Below are 17,185 nucleotides of genomic sequence, written 5' to 3' on the forward strand. Positions count from 1 at the left end.
ATTAACCCTTAATAATTTTCACCTTTATGACACTGGAAACACTTCTAGGATTTGATTTACAAAATTATTACGCCATTAATAAGAGAAAGATATTATTGACATACCAAAATCCAATTTAATTACTCCCTTGATTCCTCCAGAGGCAGAGAGAAGCTTGCAATTTTCTGACACTATGTTCCATTTTTAATACCGTGAAATAGAAAATACCTCCGAGTAGGCCAGAAATGTTGCGTAATTGCTTCTATCTGAGCTACAAACACAACTATAACAATGTATTTTGGCTACCTTGAAAGTTCCTTTGTGGCTTTTTATGTATCAAGTATCCCACCATCAACTACAACACTTACTTAAAAGTTTACTTACTACCGCTTTTTAGAAATATTCTCACATCTAAGAACTTCTACAATTATTGTCAAACAACTTTCTATTATTTTCATTTTTTAAGGGGATAGTTTGAAATGTATCTAAGAAAATGGAAATTACTTAACTATTTTATGCATGGATAGCTCATCTAACTATTCCAGAATTTGTATGTAAACAAGAAAAAAATTCTAAAACTTGTTTTCAGACTGTCAACAAAAGCATGCCTGTTAACTTACATAATTAATAGATTGATAAATCATAATAAAAGGCCTAAATTCACGTACTACAAAATTGACATGAAACAGAGGACGAAAAAACTGAATAGAGCTGGGCCACTAAAACCTTGAAAAAATGATGTCATTTGTGCATCATGCTCCACAGTTCTGACTGGAGCAACATGTGATCCTATATAACATCACAGGAGCCTGACAGCTCAAGGTGCAAGCTATCCTAATTAGAATTCCAATAAAAACAAAAGTTAAAAAAGGTAATCTTGGTTCACAGCCATGGCTCACAGGAAAACACTTTTTGCTCTCCTTGCTCTTTTTGCAGTTTTTCTAATTCTCCTAAACACCTCAAAATTTATGCATTTTCAAGACTGCATGTGTGAAGTCCTACTCCTTTTAAAGTTTACACAAATTAGGCCACTGACATTTGTCACCAGAAATTCCAGATATTCATTATAGGGAGATATTGGATAAGCTGAACAAATTGTCTTCAATTAGTTCATTCCAGCAGCTTGCCCTGCATTGTAATTTTGTGTGCAGTTATGTTTATTTCTCCCGTGTACTGTGAGCCTCTGTTGCAAAATAATCATATGAAGTATTTAAACTGGTATGTTTTAAGGGACAGATTTTTTAATTCTCAGCTACTGAAGATGGAAATCAAATGTGTTTTAAAGTACTCTGAGGGATTTTCCAGCCCTTTTCATAACAGCAGGTTATACATTTACTGGTAGCTAGCAACTGCAAAGGCTTAGTCAGGAATATGTAACATTATTTTGGAAAGTACTACTGAGTGGCTTTTACGGTTAGTTTAGCTTTCGGTCACTGGTATAATTAAGCTTCTTTAATTTGCATATGTCCTTCTCACTAAGTAGCATGAAGACTGATCTTACAATCTAGGTGTCAAAAGGTCCAAAAGATGCAGTATCCATAACAGTTAAATCAATTAATAAACGTGAAAGAAATATATGCGGTAAAATGATTTAAATCCATCATTTGTATAATACGGGACTACAGAGATTATGTGAACATAACCCTCTGATTTATATTCCAGAAGAAGGAAGACTCTGTGAGAGAAGAATGACTATCCATTGTCAACACCATATACAGAAGACTAAAACGTCAGTGGCATAGATAAGAAAATAAATACTCCTATATAGTGTGAAATTTTTTTTTAGGTGTATATACACATACAGGACCTTAAACACAAAACATTGCAAACCTAAGGAAAGACAGGTTTACACTTCTGTGTGCAATATTAAATTACCCCTCTTTGCATATGGATTATTACATAATTGCTAATTACATGTTCACAAAGTATAAGACTTGTCTCATTCAGTGTAAGAATGCATCTGTTTTGATCAGAGTTCTGCAGTGAAGAAGGCTGATGTTTATAAAACTGCTCACTTCTTGCAGAAGCTGAATGCTGACTGAATATTTAGGGGTTTCGTGGTTCAAAGTATAACCTCAGTTTTACTTAAAGCACTCTCCAAACACTACACTGAAGAGAGAATCATTCAGTTCCTCCTAGAATTTGTGTAATGTCAAATACACTTCTATCTAAATCTCTCATAAACTTTAACTAATGTATTTTTACAATGCCTAGTTTCTACTATCCTCAGCAAAAGCAAAAAATAGCCACTGTTCGGTGTGTTCAATCTGAAACAATTAGGATTTGATTTTCTGGAAACATATGTGTTTCAGTCCCAGTTTTGAGGGGATGGTTGCAAATCATAACACAGACTGTCAGCTTAGCAAAAAATGACAAATACCTAAGTACAGAATCCACTGTCATATAATAATACATGATTTCCCGTTCGTAAGCCCTTACTGGCTACCCCTAATAACCTTCTTGTCCCCAATATGTTTGGAAATAGCTTCCAGGCAGATTATCTCAATCACCTTTCCAGTGACCAAAGTGAGGCTGACCACCCTGTAGTTTACTGGATTCTTCTTCTTGAAGACAGAAGAAACTTTTTTTCTAGTTCTCAGGAACTGCCCCCACTAGCCATGACCTTTCACAGATAATCAAGAGCAGCATTGCAATGACATTCATGGATGCCTCCCATCAGGTCTCAGGAACTTGTATATCTCCACTTTGTTTAGATATTCCCTAACCTGATCTTTCTCCACTGAGGTAAGCCTTTCTCCAGAATTTCCCACTGGTCTCAGGGACCTCAGATTGCTAAAGATGTTAAAGGTCGATCTTACCAGTAAAGATCAAGCCAAAGAAGACCGAGTACCTTGGTCTCTTCCATGTCCCTTGCCATGAGGTCCCCTCACCCCATTCAATGGCAGGCCCACATTTTCCTGCTCTGTCACTGCTGGTAGGAGCCCTTCTTGTTACTCCTTCAAGTCCCTTGCCAGATTAAACTCCAAGTGGGCCTTGGCTTTCCTAACGCCATCCCTGCATGCATGGACAGCATCTCAATATTCTTCCTGGCCCACCTGACCCTGCTTCTACCTCTTGCACACTCCCTTTTAAAGTTTGAGTTTTGTCAGAGGCTCCTCCTGACTTTTGCCGCTTTGGCTTGATTTTCTGTGTATGAGATTGTATATGAGGGTTCTTCAGCTTCGAGGGACTGATTCTTGAAAATTTACCAGTTCTCCTGGGTGCTATGGGATTCTTTCAAGCAGGCACCTGAATAGGCCAAGGTCTGCTCTCTGGCAGTCCAGGATTGTTTTCCAGCTTTTTGTCTTACTCCTACCTCTCAAGAACCTGAACTTCCTGACCGTCACAACCCTGATCCATTATTCCTTGTTTATATGTACGAGGTCTAGCAGTGTGCCTCTCTTCCTCAGCTCCTTGATCACCTGTATCAGCAAGTAAATACACTCCAGTCATCTCCCAGAACGCTCGTGCCCTGCTCTGTTGCCCCTCCAGCAGATACTGGGGCAATTCAAGTCCCCCATGAGGACTAGGTCTGTGAACATGAGGGTTCTTCAACTTCTCTGAAGAAGACCTCATCTACTTTTTCCTCTTTATCTGGCAGTTTGTAGCAGATACCCATCATATCGCATTCTACTTTGGTCTGCCCTCTAACCCTAACCCATAAGCTCTCAGCTGGTTCATCACTTGTCGCTGAGCAGAGCTTCACACCTTCCCATCACAGTCCACTATTTCCTCACTTCCTTGTGAATTGTCAGCTCCATACCCCATCATTCCTAGTCCTGGCTCTCTCCTTGCCAGGTTGGCCAGCTTGTGGCAAAGATGCTTTTGCCCCACCTTGGCATGTGGATTGCATCTTCTCCTAGCAGGCCTTCCTTGAACTCCTTGTCCAACCTCCAATTAAATCATTCTGATACAAAACAATTATTATATTAACACCCAAACAAATTTAAAATAAAATCTAACCATCACTACAGATATACTCTTAGCTGAAAGGCAGTATCTCTATAACATCAAATATCAAGAAAATTAAATTGAAACCATTTTGTAATACTGAAACCGTTCTGCATTTAAATGAGGGCTTTTGATTTTTCTTTGTGAAGTGTCATTATAAGAGAACTTATGAAAACGGTTTTCTTGCTCACAGTGGCTGAGAATGTCAAATTTCTAGTCAGAAGAGACTGCATGGTGAAGTTCTAACCCTTCAGAAATGGATTTTAATGGAAGTGTTGACACAGTGCTAGCTAGACCATCACGAGTACAACGCCAATACATTACTCCCTTCTGGTAACAGACAGTATTGAAGCTGCCCTGTAATTTGCCACAGAACATTTCTATATTAATGTAATGTGACAATGTTATTATGTCTGCTATTTTCTATGCCATAATAGCAGTATTTGTTTTCACAAACATGCCATTACATTCACTAATATGTCTGTACTTAAAGACTGCCCAAGTAAAAACAGATGTAAACTTACAGAAAGCAGATAATCTTTTCTAGATTTGTTCTGGTTTGTTTTGCCAAAGTAATTTCCAGCACTACTCTTACAAAAAAGCTGAATTCCCTAGGAGGATAGCTTTCACTACATAACCTGCTGTTAGAAATAGTTACCATGTTCATGATGTGTGGAGTTGCATGCAGCCATCCATCTGTAAGAATAGCCATTAACTGTCCTTTTAGTACAGTCTTCTATATAATCCCATTTTGTAGAAGCAACTGCTACTGGTCCGGTTTACACTTCTCGGTGTAACATTCTGCCTATCACACCTAAAGAGCACTGTTGCGCTGAATCTCCAAGTGTCCTATCATGTCAAAAGAGAAAGTGATCATCTGTGTGGCATCTTGGGGTCAAAACTTCCCCCGCCTTGTTTATCTTCCAGCAAATAGCAAACTGCACCACATAGAATGTTCCCACCTGTGTCACTATGGAGGCTTACGGTCTACAGGCACTCCCTACTCACTGTAGTGGAGTACTGAGATTTGCAACTAAGTAAAATTTTTGTGGATTAAACTGCAGGTGATCCGAACTACAGTTGTAAAACTGTAGGTGTACCCTTGGCTGGCCCAGGTCATTTTCCGTAGGAGTATATTCCCTAAGCTTCTCCTTCTCCAGCTGACACAGAGAGGACACTCGGACTGGGAAAGAAACACCCTGCCTCACATGGTGGTTATTCTGAGAGAACTTTTAAAAAACTCTTCATTTTAAGCTGTGTGTATTTTCACCTGGAATAATACACTGAACAGCACAGGAGTAATAATTTGCTGTTACAGGAAAGATTACAGAAACTTCTTGCACACTGTATTAGTAGAAGGTATTATAACACTTTTCAAGAAACTATTCCTTTCATTATTTCCTCCCATCTCTCTGTTTTGAAAATTACAGACCAGAATGATATACCTGAAACATTTACACTGAAAAGCTTAGTAACGATGTACATCAAATCTTCGTGCACTAAGGTTACTACGGGAAACGTGCTGAAAGTATCAACTCAAATGTACCAAGGTAATTTGTGCACATTTATGCAAATTGCAGATAATACAAAACTGGAAGGAGAGGCTGACAGACCAGATGCGTGTGCTGCCATTCAGAGGGATGCTGACAAGCTGGAGAAGTGGCCTGACAAGAACCTTGCAAAGCAAACGAAAATGCCAAATCCTCAACCTGGGGAGGAATAACCCCATGCACCAGGACAGGCTGGGGCCTGATCAGCTGGAAAGCAGCTCTGCAGAAAAGGATCTGGGCATCCTGATAGACACCAAGTGGAACATGATTCAGCAATACGCTCTTGTGGCAAAGTGGCCAACAGCCTCACCGGCTGCATTAGAAAAAACATTGCAGAAAGGTTGAGAGATGTGATCCTTTCTCTCTACTCGGCACTGCTGACATGCACCTGGACTGTTGTCTCCTAGTGCTGGGCTCCCCAGTGTAAGAGCGACATGAGCATACTGGAGTAACTCCAGCAAAGGGCCACAAAGGTGATTAAGGGCTCAAAGCAACTCTCATACGAAGAGAGGCTGAGAGCACACTGACTTTTCAGTCTGGAGAAGAGAAGGCTCAGTGGGGATCCTATCCATGTTTTAAAATACCTGACAGATGGGAGTAAAGACAAATTCTTCTCAGTAGTGCCCAGTGACACAACAAGAGGCAATAGGCACAACCTGAAATACATGAAATCTCATTTAAATATAAGGAATATATTTGTACTGTGAGGGTGAGTGAGCACCAGCACAGGTTGCCCAGAGAGGCTGTGGAGTCTCCACGCTTGATGACATTCAAAACCCACCTGGACACAGCCCTGGACAACCTGTACTAGCTGACTCTGCTCTGAGCAGAGGGGTTGGACTAGACAATCTCCACAGGTCCCCTCTCATGTCAGTCATTTTGTCACTCTGAAATTTCTACTCAAATATGTTCCCTAAGAACTAGTGGAAGAAAACAGCAGGGGGGTGTGGTGGGTTAGCTGTGGAACAAAGTAACAGGGAGGTGCAGTGGGTTAGTCCTGGCTCAGGGCCAAACTCCCACCCAGCTGCCTGCCTGCTCCCCCTGCTCTGACCTTGGTGTTCCCTCTGTTGTCCCTCACTCTTTTTGTTCCATCCTGCTTCACCTGTCCACCACTTTGGTAAGAATGGCACACTTTCTAAGCATGTTTTCACAGAGGTGCCACCAGCTTGGCTGAGGGACTTGGCTGTGCCCTGCGATGGGTCTGCTGGAGCCGGCTGCGCCTGGCACAGGGCAGTCCCAGCCTCTCCTCACTAAGGCCACCCTGCAATCCCCCACTGCCAACACCTGGACATGGATATCCAGCATAGCAAGGATGCAAGTCTCCATAAATCAGGTACTTTGAACTGTTTCTTTTAAGACCACTGACACTTTAAGTGGTCAGTTTTGGGATTTGATAACAAAAAATCTCTACTCATGAGATTTTGATGTCCTTAATACTCCATTTTACATAAAACAGTACATTCAAATGTAAAGTAAGCCAAGAGCCTGTCTGTGTAGCAATACTGGGTTAGAGTTCAGTTTCTCTCTACCAGTATCACTCCACGCGCAATCTGCAGTGGAAACATGCTCACACACCCCGCTCAGGAACTTGCCTACGTTCTTCTGAAGGGGATGCATTTTTCAGCAACGAGCAGCTGCTGAATTCCAGACTTGTCGCTGAGATAATCTTTCTTCACATGAAGGGAATTTGTCTTACTTCAGTGCTGTGGAAGTTTAGCCTGTGGTGTGCAGCCTATACAAGTTACCAAAACCTATAGTAACTTTTCATCACTCCTCTTCCCAAACACAGCAAAAGCAGTTTACGAGCATCTAGACGACACTGAGATTACAACATAATTTCTCCTCCTTTCCCTCACATACACCATTATGACAAATCTCTCTTATTAGATCTGCTTTGCAGATTTTTGGTAACTGAACTCATCTGAGGAGCCAAGATAAAGCAGAAACCAAACCTATTACATTTACCAGACTCTGCATTCTACTACAAAACATCCATATCTAGGATAAACTTATATTTCATCTTTGTGACAGGAGAACATTAAAAAAAAAGATTTATCTGGGAAAAAAGTAAGTATTTTTGGCACCCATGTGCTAAAGGTTCTCTATTACCATCATCAGAAATAGGATGTTGAGAATTATCTGATTGTGTGCAGTGTAGTCCATAATGTTACCATACAAATGAGCCTTCATAGACTGATAAATATCTTTCTTACATAAGTTCATCAGTTTGCCAAATTTATGCAATAGGTGTCACTTGAAGAAATAATTCATAGAATATTCCAGGTCCAGACATCAATTACTACTAAGACAAATTTACAAACAAGTTGCTCCTTTGCTATATGTGGAATATATAACTTCTTATTCACAGGTTTTAGTTACTTTTGGAAGAACTCAAAGATGACAGAAGAACAGAAATAACAACTTAGAACTAAAATAGAAACAAATCATTTTCTCCTGTAGCAGATAGGAGACTGAAATCATGAAAATATATATGTTTAGCAGTATGACTAATCACTCACATTGCTGGGAACGAAAAACTCATACACATAAAGTAAACCCAAACTTTTGCTCAAACTATCAAAAATTATTGGATACTACATTTCATTTCTACCATGACAGCAACTGCAGAGAAACAGACTGAGATGAGTCCTCTCCATAGTCTTCAAACACGGTCCAGAGTAGAAAACGGGAACTTTCATAAAAATAATTAATGTAGCTTTTACATATAATTAATTTTCTAGACTTGTGCGAGATACAATCTGAGCCAAAAGATTTTCAGATTGTAATTATTCTGTTATTTTAGGGTTTGTCCAAGTAGGTACACCTTGTTGTAGAGTGAAGAACCAGAACAAGACATAAAAATCCAAAATGCTTGACTAGACAGTTATACCAACACTTTCTACCATCATTCATTCAGATAAATGTATACAAACAGAAATAAAAATGCTTAGCCTTAAAGAAATTCCCTTTTCATATATAGAATATAAAAACGTACAACATTTGGATGTTTCAAACGTGACAAGTTAAAAAGAAAACCCAGTAGCTCGCTTTAATCAGTTACCATGGAACATTATGGCTCTTGCATTACTATTCCACTTTCACTTCTGCATAATTCTCTTTAGATCAATAAGGCTAGACTGGAATAAAACCAGATTATGATATTGGTGAATCAGGCCCCTTATTTTTTGACACATTTAAGCTTTTCCTGAAAGACCAGATGGTTGGTGATGTTATGTAGTTTTATTCAGATGAAATTTAAAAGAACTAAAATACTCAGCATGCTTTTATTATTGGCATGCTTAGTGTATCACCTAAAGAAATCTATGAAGGGAGATAATGAGCCTTGTCAACTGTTTCACAGTAATTATAGCCCTCATGATATAATGCTACAAAATTGCAATATAGCTTAAGATAATAAAATGTAAAAGGTTTTTTCCATCAAGAAAAAAAATCCATTTGTAACATTTATGCAGGGAAGGGATTATTTCAAACAGGTAACCATCAGTATATTAGACATGCAATCAAGTGTAATAAAACCAAATTCTGACAGAGTTTGATACTGCATGTTGTCCAAAATTGATACTGTATATTTTAATTACGTTCTTCCCACAAGCCTTACAGATTTTCACACGGTTTGCCAGTTCATTTAGATATCTAATATTAAAATAATATAAAGCTTCAGACACTTGCTTCAAATATTGCCTTAAAGCTAAATATTTGCCTATTTAAGGTAAATACTGCCTTAAAGATCTCGTTCAGATCAGCATTTGTTAGTGTACTTACGGTCATTGCACAATGGTCCACTAAAGGAGGTCATACTACAGTCACAACTGAATCCATCCCACTGCTGCAAGCACACTCCCTGGTTTGCACATGAATCCTCTTGGCACGTTGTGCTGGGGCCTGATGAGAACATACAAAAAAGGACTTGCACTTTGTCTTCCAAAGAAAGGTATTTCTCACTGGACCACATTAACTAGTTGCCAACATCTCAAATCAAATGAGCAAAGAGTTACCAATTAAAATGCACATAAACTTGCTGATTTTGCAGCAGCATGTAATATTAAAAGGGTGCTTTTGCTTTAGTTTTAAGATTGATACATTCAACACATAAGAATGCACAAACTGAAGCAGAGTTATTCCAGGTACAGCGGGCATGTTAACTTTGTTGCAAGTTATTTGTTAATCTCATGTCAGACCATTAACTGGCTAAATGCTTCTAAAAACTTGATTATTTTTTCCTGTGAACACATTTCAAACAGCAAAGCCAGATGCCACATAAAGCAAAGCTCTGGGATATGAATGTGAAGATTGGAAAATAAAATCAAAAACAAAACAAAATTAAAAAAAATAAGAAAATGAAGCTCCACTATACAATGCTTTTAATCCCACAAATTATTTTAAATGATTTAGGTCTGAAATTAATAGGAGTTGGGGATACTTTAGCAGGAATGTTATGAAGTACTGATTCACATGCTTCAGGGATCCCATGCAGGTTCCTTTTTTTAAGGGGAAATGCAGAAAATCCGACTACTAATGAACTGGCATGCCAAGATGTGACATACGCATGAAAAACAAAGCTACTCTATTTCTAGGGAATCATAACTAGACTACTGAAATATAAAGAAATTTGAAAAGGAATGATCAAAGCATTAAAGCAATCACTATACAAACATATTCAAGACTGAAAGCCTTTATGCAAGCTATGCTGGAAAATGAAGGTTCACATAGCCCATTGTTTTAGAGGTGTAAAAGACAAAATCTGAAACAAAATAACACACTTTAGTTCTGAAAGCGCATTTACTGCAGAAATTCAACTGTGCATTGGGGGTTTCAGTCTTGTTTAATAGACACAGGGCTATCTACCTTGCAAATCAGCTTTCATCAATGCAACTTTGTCAGCAAAATAAAAAAGCAAAATATATTAAATGTTAGTAAGCAATATTGAAATGGCAGCAAACACAGAAAAAAAACATTCAGAGTAAAGTGCATGCTGCTGTTAAAGAGAGAAAGAAATGCCATATAATGCAAACAAATTAATGCTAATAGCCATAAATCTTCAAGCAAGCCAAAATAAGAAAGCAGTAATTTGCCAGTATTTTACTACAAATATAATGGTTAATTGAGCTGATGACATGTAATGAAGGAAAATTAAAAGTTCTTTTTTTCTTCTTTGGATAGGTATGAATGCATTAGCAGAGCAAATGCATGGCTGAATCCTGACTAGCCATTTGTCATGTTCACACACACTGAATTCAAGAATAATTAGCACCGTCATCCTCTGTGGTCTTTCTTTTTTCTAGCTCTTTCTTTATGACTGGTGAATGAAGACTGAAATCCTGACTGTGAGCTGCAGATTACTATGAGCTCGCGCACACATTTCACACTAACTCTTGACACTACGAGGAAAAATTTGGTTCTGGGATTATAAAATTATCCTAATTTGTTTTGGAGAAGACACATCAATACCTATTTGAAACTCCTACTGCTAGTCATTCATTACAGGGGAAAACTGGTCCAAAGACTATATAAATATCCTAACTCATCCCGTAGAGAGAAATCCACTTAACCCTTCTTTCACTTTACAGCTCCTTCAAAGATCTCAGTGTGGGGTTTTCTTTTGATTTGCCAGTACTTTAGAAAAATCCATACCGGCATGATTTAAGTCAGTTCAGTGTCCTCTTGCTTTAATTGAGGCATTGCTCGAGCTCACCTCTGAACCAGGGCCTGAGCAGTCACCAGTGCGATTAAGAATGAGGGCAGTGTATGCTGCATTCCCGTTTTGGCGAAATTATTAACTGTTCTATTTTCTCCTGTTCAAATAATAACAACAATAATACCTATAACCGATTCACTGCAGTAGGCAGACATAGGATCATGATTTCCTTCTCTTCGGAGTTTTGAGCCCAGAAGTTTAAACATTTGGGCATTACATCACCCTTGCTTGAGCTGGGGATTATAATGACAGAATTCCGTAGCTGACAAGACAAGACACATTTTTTTCTCACCAGATTCTGCTACTCGGAAACTTTACAAAGATGAAGTGAAAATATCTGTAGGTGTTTAAATGTTATATATTCATGCATTTATTTACACTTTAGTTATGCAATGTTAAATTTCCTCATCTTTGCAAAAGTAGAGCAGAAGTCACAAGGACTTAAAAGTACATAAACTGCAGGACCCTGTAGGCACATTAAAAAGTGCATGTTGGAACACACGTATTTGGAAAAAATACAGATACGATCTTGTTAAAAAGCAGCATATTTTGCTTTTATGAAATCAAATCTCAGCACTTTTGGCTTATCTATAGTAGTCATTATTTAAGAATTGCCATCACGACCAGTTTACATGTATGAACTTCTTTTAATAAAAGTAGGTGGCTTTTTTTTTAAAGAACAGAGGAAGACTATTTAATGGCAGTAAATACTGTAATATCTACCATAACAGGTTCATATTTTCCTACATGTATTACAAAACTAAGCTATTTAGTAAAAATATTGTAACACTTCTCAAGCACTCACCTTTTGATTCACATTCAATTTAAATATTCCAATTTATTCAGTCTTCATTGCAGACTTTTTAATTGACTGGATTTAATCTCTCATTTACATTTGTCTTACGTGAGCACTTACATGCCATACATTACAAAAAAAGCATTATTAAGTAGCATGTGCAATCTTCTACTATATATTGCAAAAACAAATCCCATCTCTCACCATCAAGAATCTTCACTTATGTTAATACTTTGAAACTTTTCATATAGTTCATTTAATACACAAATTATATTATATATGCACATGCATGCACACAGTGCATTTTCCTCCTAAATATATTTAAACTATGTTTTTATCATTCTGTAATTTCTGTAATTCTGCTTTATTTAAAGCATGTAAAGAAAGTACAATGGATTTGACTAGAGAAAAAAAGGGCTGACACAGCCTGGCTCTGAGGTTAAAAATTTGAAGAATTAGTTAGCACATTTATGTTTCTAACTGTTAGTTTCTATCTGTTCTAGCCATTGAAACTTTGTCAACAAGGTGGATTCAGCCAAGTGTAAATTATATTCAATGCTCAATGATAGAGAACAGAGTTATCTGTCTGCCTGTGGCTGAAGATGCAAAATGCAAGCCTTACAACTTGCCACACCAATCCCATATGTGGGTTTGGAAAAAAGTTTCAAAGAAAGAATTTTTAACATGCCCTCATGACAGTAAAGTTATTAAGAAATATCATTTTTATAAGAACAAAACTCTAACAGATAAAATTAATCAGCAGTACATCATGGCTTTACAGTTTAACAGAAGAGAGAAAAAGAGCTTTCACCCCATATTTTTTTTAATATACCAGAAACATGGGGCATTAAATCTCATAAGAATGTGAAGAACATCAAATCCAAATGCCTCACTTCTCAGGAAAGATTTTGCAGCAGGCTGATGTCTTAACAACGGACATACACCCACCAGTACAGCCAGCTGTCTTTGGATTGAGAGTGGCAGCGACAAATACTCACTGTTTTGAAATTACTTCTGCTGCTGTATCCCGAGCTCTTTGGGCTCAACATCTCAGGGAACTTACAGAGGTTACACATCCCATTGCAGCGTGAGATAGATGCAACACTGCTCAGGCATGTAAAGATGGAGACACTCCTGTCCGTGCACAGCAGCAGAGCTATGGGCAGCTTCAGGCATACAAGAAACTGCTGGGAGGCAGCTAAATTTCCATGTGGCTAAAATCATATTTTAGGTGTCAGAACATTTGTTTGTACATCTGATCCACTGTCAGCAGACAAGAGACTGACAGATGGGTCAGACAGGAAAACTTGAAGTAAATAAATGAGATAGAAGAGTTAACTTGCAAGGGTTAAGAAGAAAGGTTGGAAGGGAATAGTTCATTCCATGCTGTTAAAGATTTCCTTCTGCAGGCAAGACTTTTGATGAGTCAGTTCTCTGGGAACCAGGCGGCACATCTGGTTTGACCATTTTGCTTGCACCAGATGACTGTGGTGTAGGACAAAGCTGACTCTCCACCAAAAAGACCAATATTTGTACGGCCTTTTTTAAATTGTTGGTTGCTTTATTAAATTCACTGATAGCTGAGTTGTGCCACTGGTTTTAAAGGTGATCTCACACTCTAGGCACATGGCAATATTTCTTTGAAGTACATAAAATTAATTTAGAAAATGACATAATTTCAAAAGAAGCTATGAAATGCACAATGGAATTCAGGCATACTTTGACTCTCTGAAGGGATGGTGCAGGCATGGAACTTGCTAACATTCAGAAAGCAGAATCTAATTTTCTAAACTCAGTGACAAACTGATTTATACATATTTTTCCATTCCTGATAGAAATAAATAGACACTCAAGCTACAAAAAATAAGTTGTGAATTTTACTTATTTCCATGTGCTATCAATAGAATTTACACTGTTAACTCCAGGCAGAAGGTAAAGAACAAAAATGTTCCACCTGTACAAATGTACTGTAGGCATAACAAAAGAGGAGACAGAATTTATCTGCCAGAAATCTTTATCTTGTGAAGCTTGAGGAAACCCCCCAGATCTCCTTGGATTTTTAAAAATATCTATTTGCAAACTTAACAAACTTGACATCAAAATCATCAAGATTCCAACTTAAAATTTGACAGTGTCATTTACACATTTTTCTGTCCAGAGAAGAATGGCACTTGAGAGAGAGGAGAACACATAAAATTGAACAAAAAATTCAGGATTATGTGAATAATATATATATATATATATATGCAGGGACAGAGAATTGATTTAAATTATTCCATAAATCATAGTAAAAATAACGTGGGATTAAATGACAGCTGGAAAAATAGCTAGAGATTGACACCTCTGAATTACAAATACACCTCTTTTAATTCTGTCCTCACCTAAATTCCATGATATTCCAGATAAGTCAATAAAGACATAAAAACTGTGAGATAAAACATATTTGGCTGTTACTGATTTCAGATAAGAATGCTCATGACAATACAAATCTCAAGAGTAAGCAAAAATAGAGAAGATGGAAGATTGATCTTAAACAGTTTCATAAATCAGCCTTGAATTAATCAACTCAAAATGTCTGCTTTAAAAATGGAATTAATTAGCTAATGTCTCAGCATTAGCTAATATCTAAGTTTTATGAAGATACAAAGGACTTCATTGAAGCTAATTGTTATTGTTTCTATCATTAAATAAAATACATCAGAGGTAAACAAAATACACACAAAATATCTTGCCACTGGGGAAGTATGGAACCTACATTAAACATTTAAGAAACTATCTCATGATCTCAGATCATTCTCTGCACTGTAAGGCAGGTACACAATCATCTCCATAATACTAAAAAAAATGCAGTCTTTATGTAAGAAAGGGTCAAACAAGATCAATCAGAATCGGGTAAAATCTAGTCTCTCCATGCACGGAGTGTATGTATCAACAAAACTCTGCAGGATTCGCACAATACTTTCACTATAATATAAGAAAATGTCAGCATATTTGATACCTTCACATCCTCTTTCTATTTGCCCATTGCAGAAGAGAGCATCTGAGATTAGATCAGGGAGCCGTCCATTCAAGTCAACTGATGCAAGACAGCCTTGGAATCCCTCCTTTGCGTGCACCAGTTTTGGCAAGGACTTATACATTTCTTTTGCCACTCCTCCAATATACAAATCACCTGTTAAGGAGAAATAAAGATTAGATACAGAAAAAAAGCCTGTAGAATCTTTGACTTGTTTGATCTTCTGGTCTTTTTGTCCTGAATGACAGATATCTCAGAAAAACATTCTTCAAAATAAATGTAGAAGAAAACACTGATAGCATATATGATGTGAAAGACATTGCAGGACTATATTTTTTCAAATGTATATGTAGACTTCACATTTGTATGACTAATTACTTGGAAGTACCTGGACATGTTCTTTATGTGCCAGCTCATATATACAGGAAACACACATCTGTTTCACAGATACGGATTCAGTCACAGAATCCCCATCTACAAATGCACCTAGCACTGCTGCATGTTGTTAGACTACTCAGGCAACGTGACCACAGACACTCCTGATTATAGACCCAGCAGAGTGAGATAAAAGGCAGTAAGTGGAGCATCAAGATCCACCTAAAGTCCATATGTCCAGAATCATCTATTTAAGAGCATGCCAAGAAATAAAGGGTTTAGGGACACATCTAAGCAGAAACATGGCGATACCATTGTTAAGCAATGAAATGACCGATTCTCCCCACCAAATTTCATACCCCGTGTCAGTCATGTGGGAAAAGCGGTAGTTAGACACCTTTAAAATGGCAATCTGCACACTGAACAAACAAAATTTTATTGCCATAAATAATTCTGAATAAACAACTCTGATGAACCTCAGGCAACTTACTCAGGACTGAAAGCCAGTGCTTTTCTTGCTCTGAGTAATTCATAGCTCTGAGACTTGCATTGCGAGGACATAGCTGTAACTTTTCTCTTAAACACTGAGGGAGGGGATGCTTTTTTTTGTTTTACAGCAATTCAGGCTGTACCTTTCTTTCATGTGTTTGGTGTCTCTGGCAGGCAGAGCAGTGATCTTTCAAGCTAACATAACCTGCCTCCCTAAAGTGTGCCTTAAGTGTCAGACTATAGGTTTAACTAGGTGTGTTTCATATCTGTTGCTGAAGACGTGTTGCAGAAATGAATCTGAGCTTTGCTTGGCCAGAGAGGTAAGCATGCTCAGCGTGAACACAGTCCTAGCTAAAAGGCTTCAGTCCTTCTGGCAGGCAAGATCTGCTTGCTTCTTTCAGTCACAGACAGAATGAAATAAAAGCATGGCTTCCTACGTCTTACATGAGTTTACTGTCCTGGCCTGTTACCTGCTAACTCAGAAAAAGCAGCTTGGTGGGCATGCTCTGAGCATCCGTACAGGCAAGCGCCTTTACGCATATGGGAAGAGGACCATCCGAGCTTCTGAGAAGCACTGAAGCTGTTTGAAGGAAGGTGGGTTTTGGAGCATCCTACCCTCAAGCATCACCCAGTGACAACATTCTTACTCTATCTGTGCATTAAATCCTCACTGATGACATGTTTTTTACTAGCATAAATTTTCAATAGACTATCCGAATACGCATTCTAATCTATATTGTGCTTTCCGGTATGTCTCCCAGTTTGGATGATTTTGGAGCCTAGGCTACAGGATGTATCAAAGAGCGTTTCTGCATCACCTCAAACACAGAACTGTTAATTTCCTAAATGTTTACCAAGCTTTGTCGGCAGATTTTCTAGCTGCAGAACTCAGAATGTACTAGCTATCCTATGTGCCTAATTTTAATCTCCCTCTTACCAGTATAAGCCAAAGTCACACTTTTTCCTGGTACTTCTGCATACTTGCTTGTTCGCCAGGGAGTGCAATTTAGTGCTGCTTGCCACGGTTTACAGTTTGCCTGCAAGGAAATGGCCTGAAACAAACAAATGTCTACCAGATCGTGAAAAAATTTTAGTCACTACATACCAGCCCTAAAACTCAACTGTATTTGAATTAGTGAAATGGAGATAAAAAGCTTAGGAATATGCATATTATTAATCTTCTAAGATATCCAGCCAGAAGTCTTAGCAACCATTATAGCATCATGTACTAAGAAACCTCAAGCTTTTTCCATTCCACACAGATAATTTGAAAAATAAGCTATTGCTTTCCTCTAGAGCTTTGAGGTACAGTA

The 17,185-nt window shown here is 38.0% G+C and overlaps 1 protein-coding gene across 26 annotated transcripts in view; it reads right to left on the reverse strand.

The window, feature by feature from the left end:
• Window positions 1-17,185, reverse strand: part of NRXN1 (neurexin 1) — a 738,722-nt gene that overhangs the window by 359,367 nt on the left and 362,170 nt on the right. For 25 of the 26 annotated variants that reach the window (XM_075413190.1, XM_075413188.1, XM_075413180.1 and 22 more), the window contains 2 exons: window positions 14,991-15,164; window positions 9,264-9,383 (listed from right to left, as the gene is read on the reverse strand). In XM_075413190.1, coding sequence (XP_075269305.1) covers window positions 9,264-9,383; window positions 14,991-15,164 — 294 coding nt within the window. Of the gene's footprint in view, window positions 1-9,263; window positions 9,384-10,346; window positions 10,371-14,990; window positions 15,165-17,185 lie in introns of those variants that run through there. The other variant, XM_075413194.1, reaches the window with a different exon arrangement.

The sequence above is a fragment of the Opisthocomus hoazin genome, chromosome 2 (assembly GCF_030867145.1).
Source record: "Opisthocomus hoazin isolate bOpiHoa1 chromosome 2, bOpiHoa1.hap1, whole genome shotgun sequence".
Lineage (NCBI taxonomy): Eukaryota > Metazoa > Chordata > Aves > Opisthocomiformes > Opisthocomidae > Opisthocomus > Opisthocomus hoazin.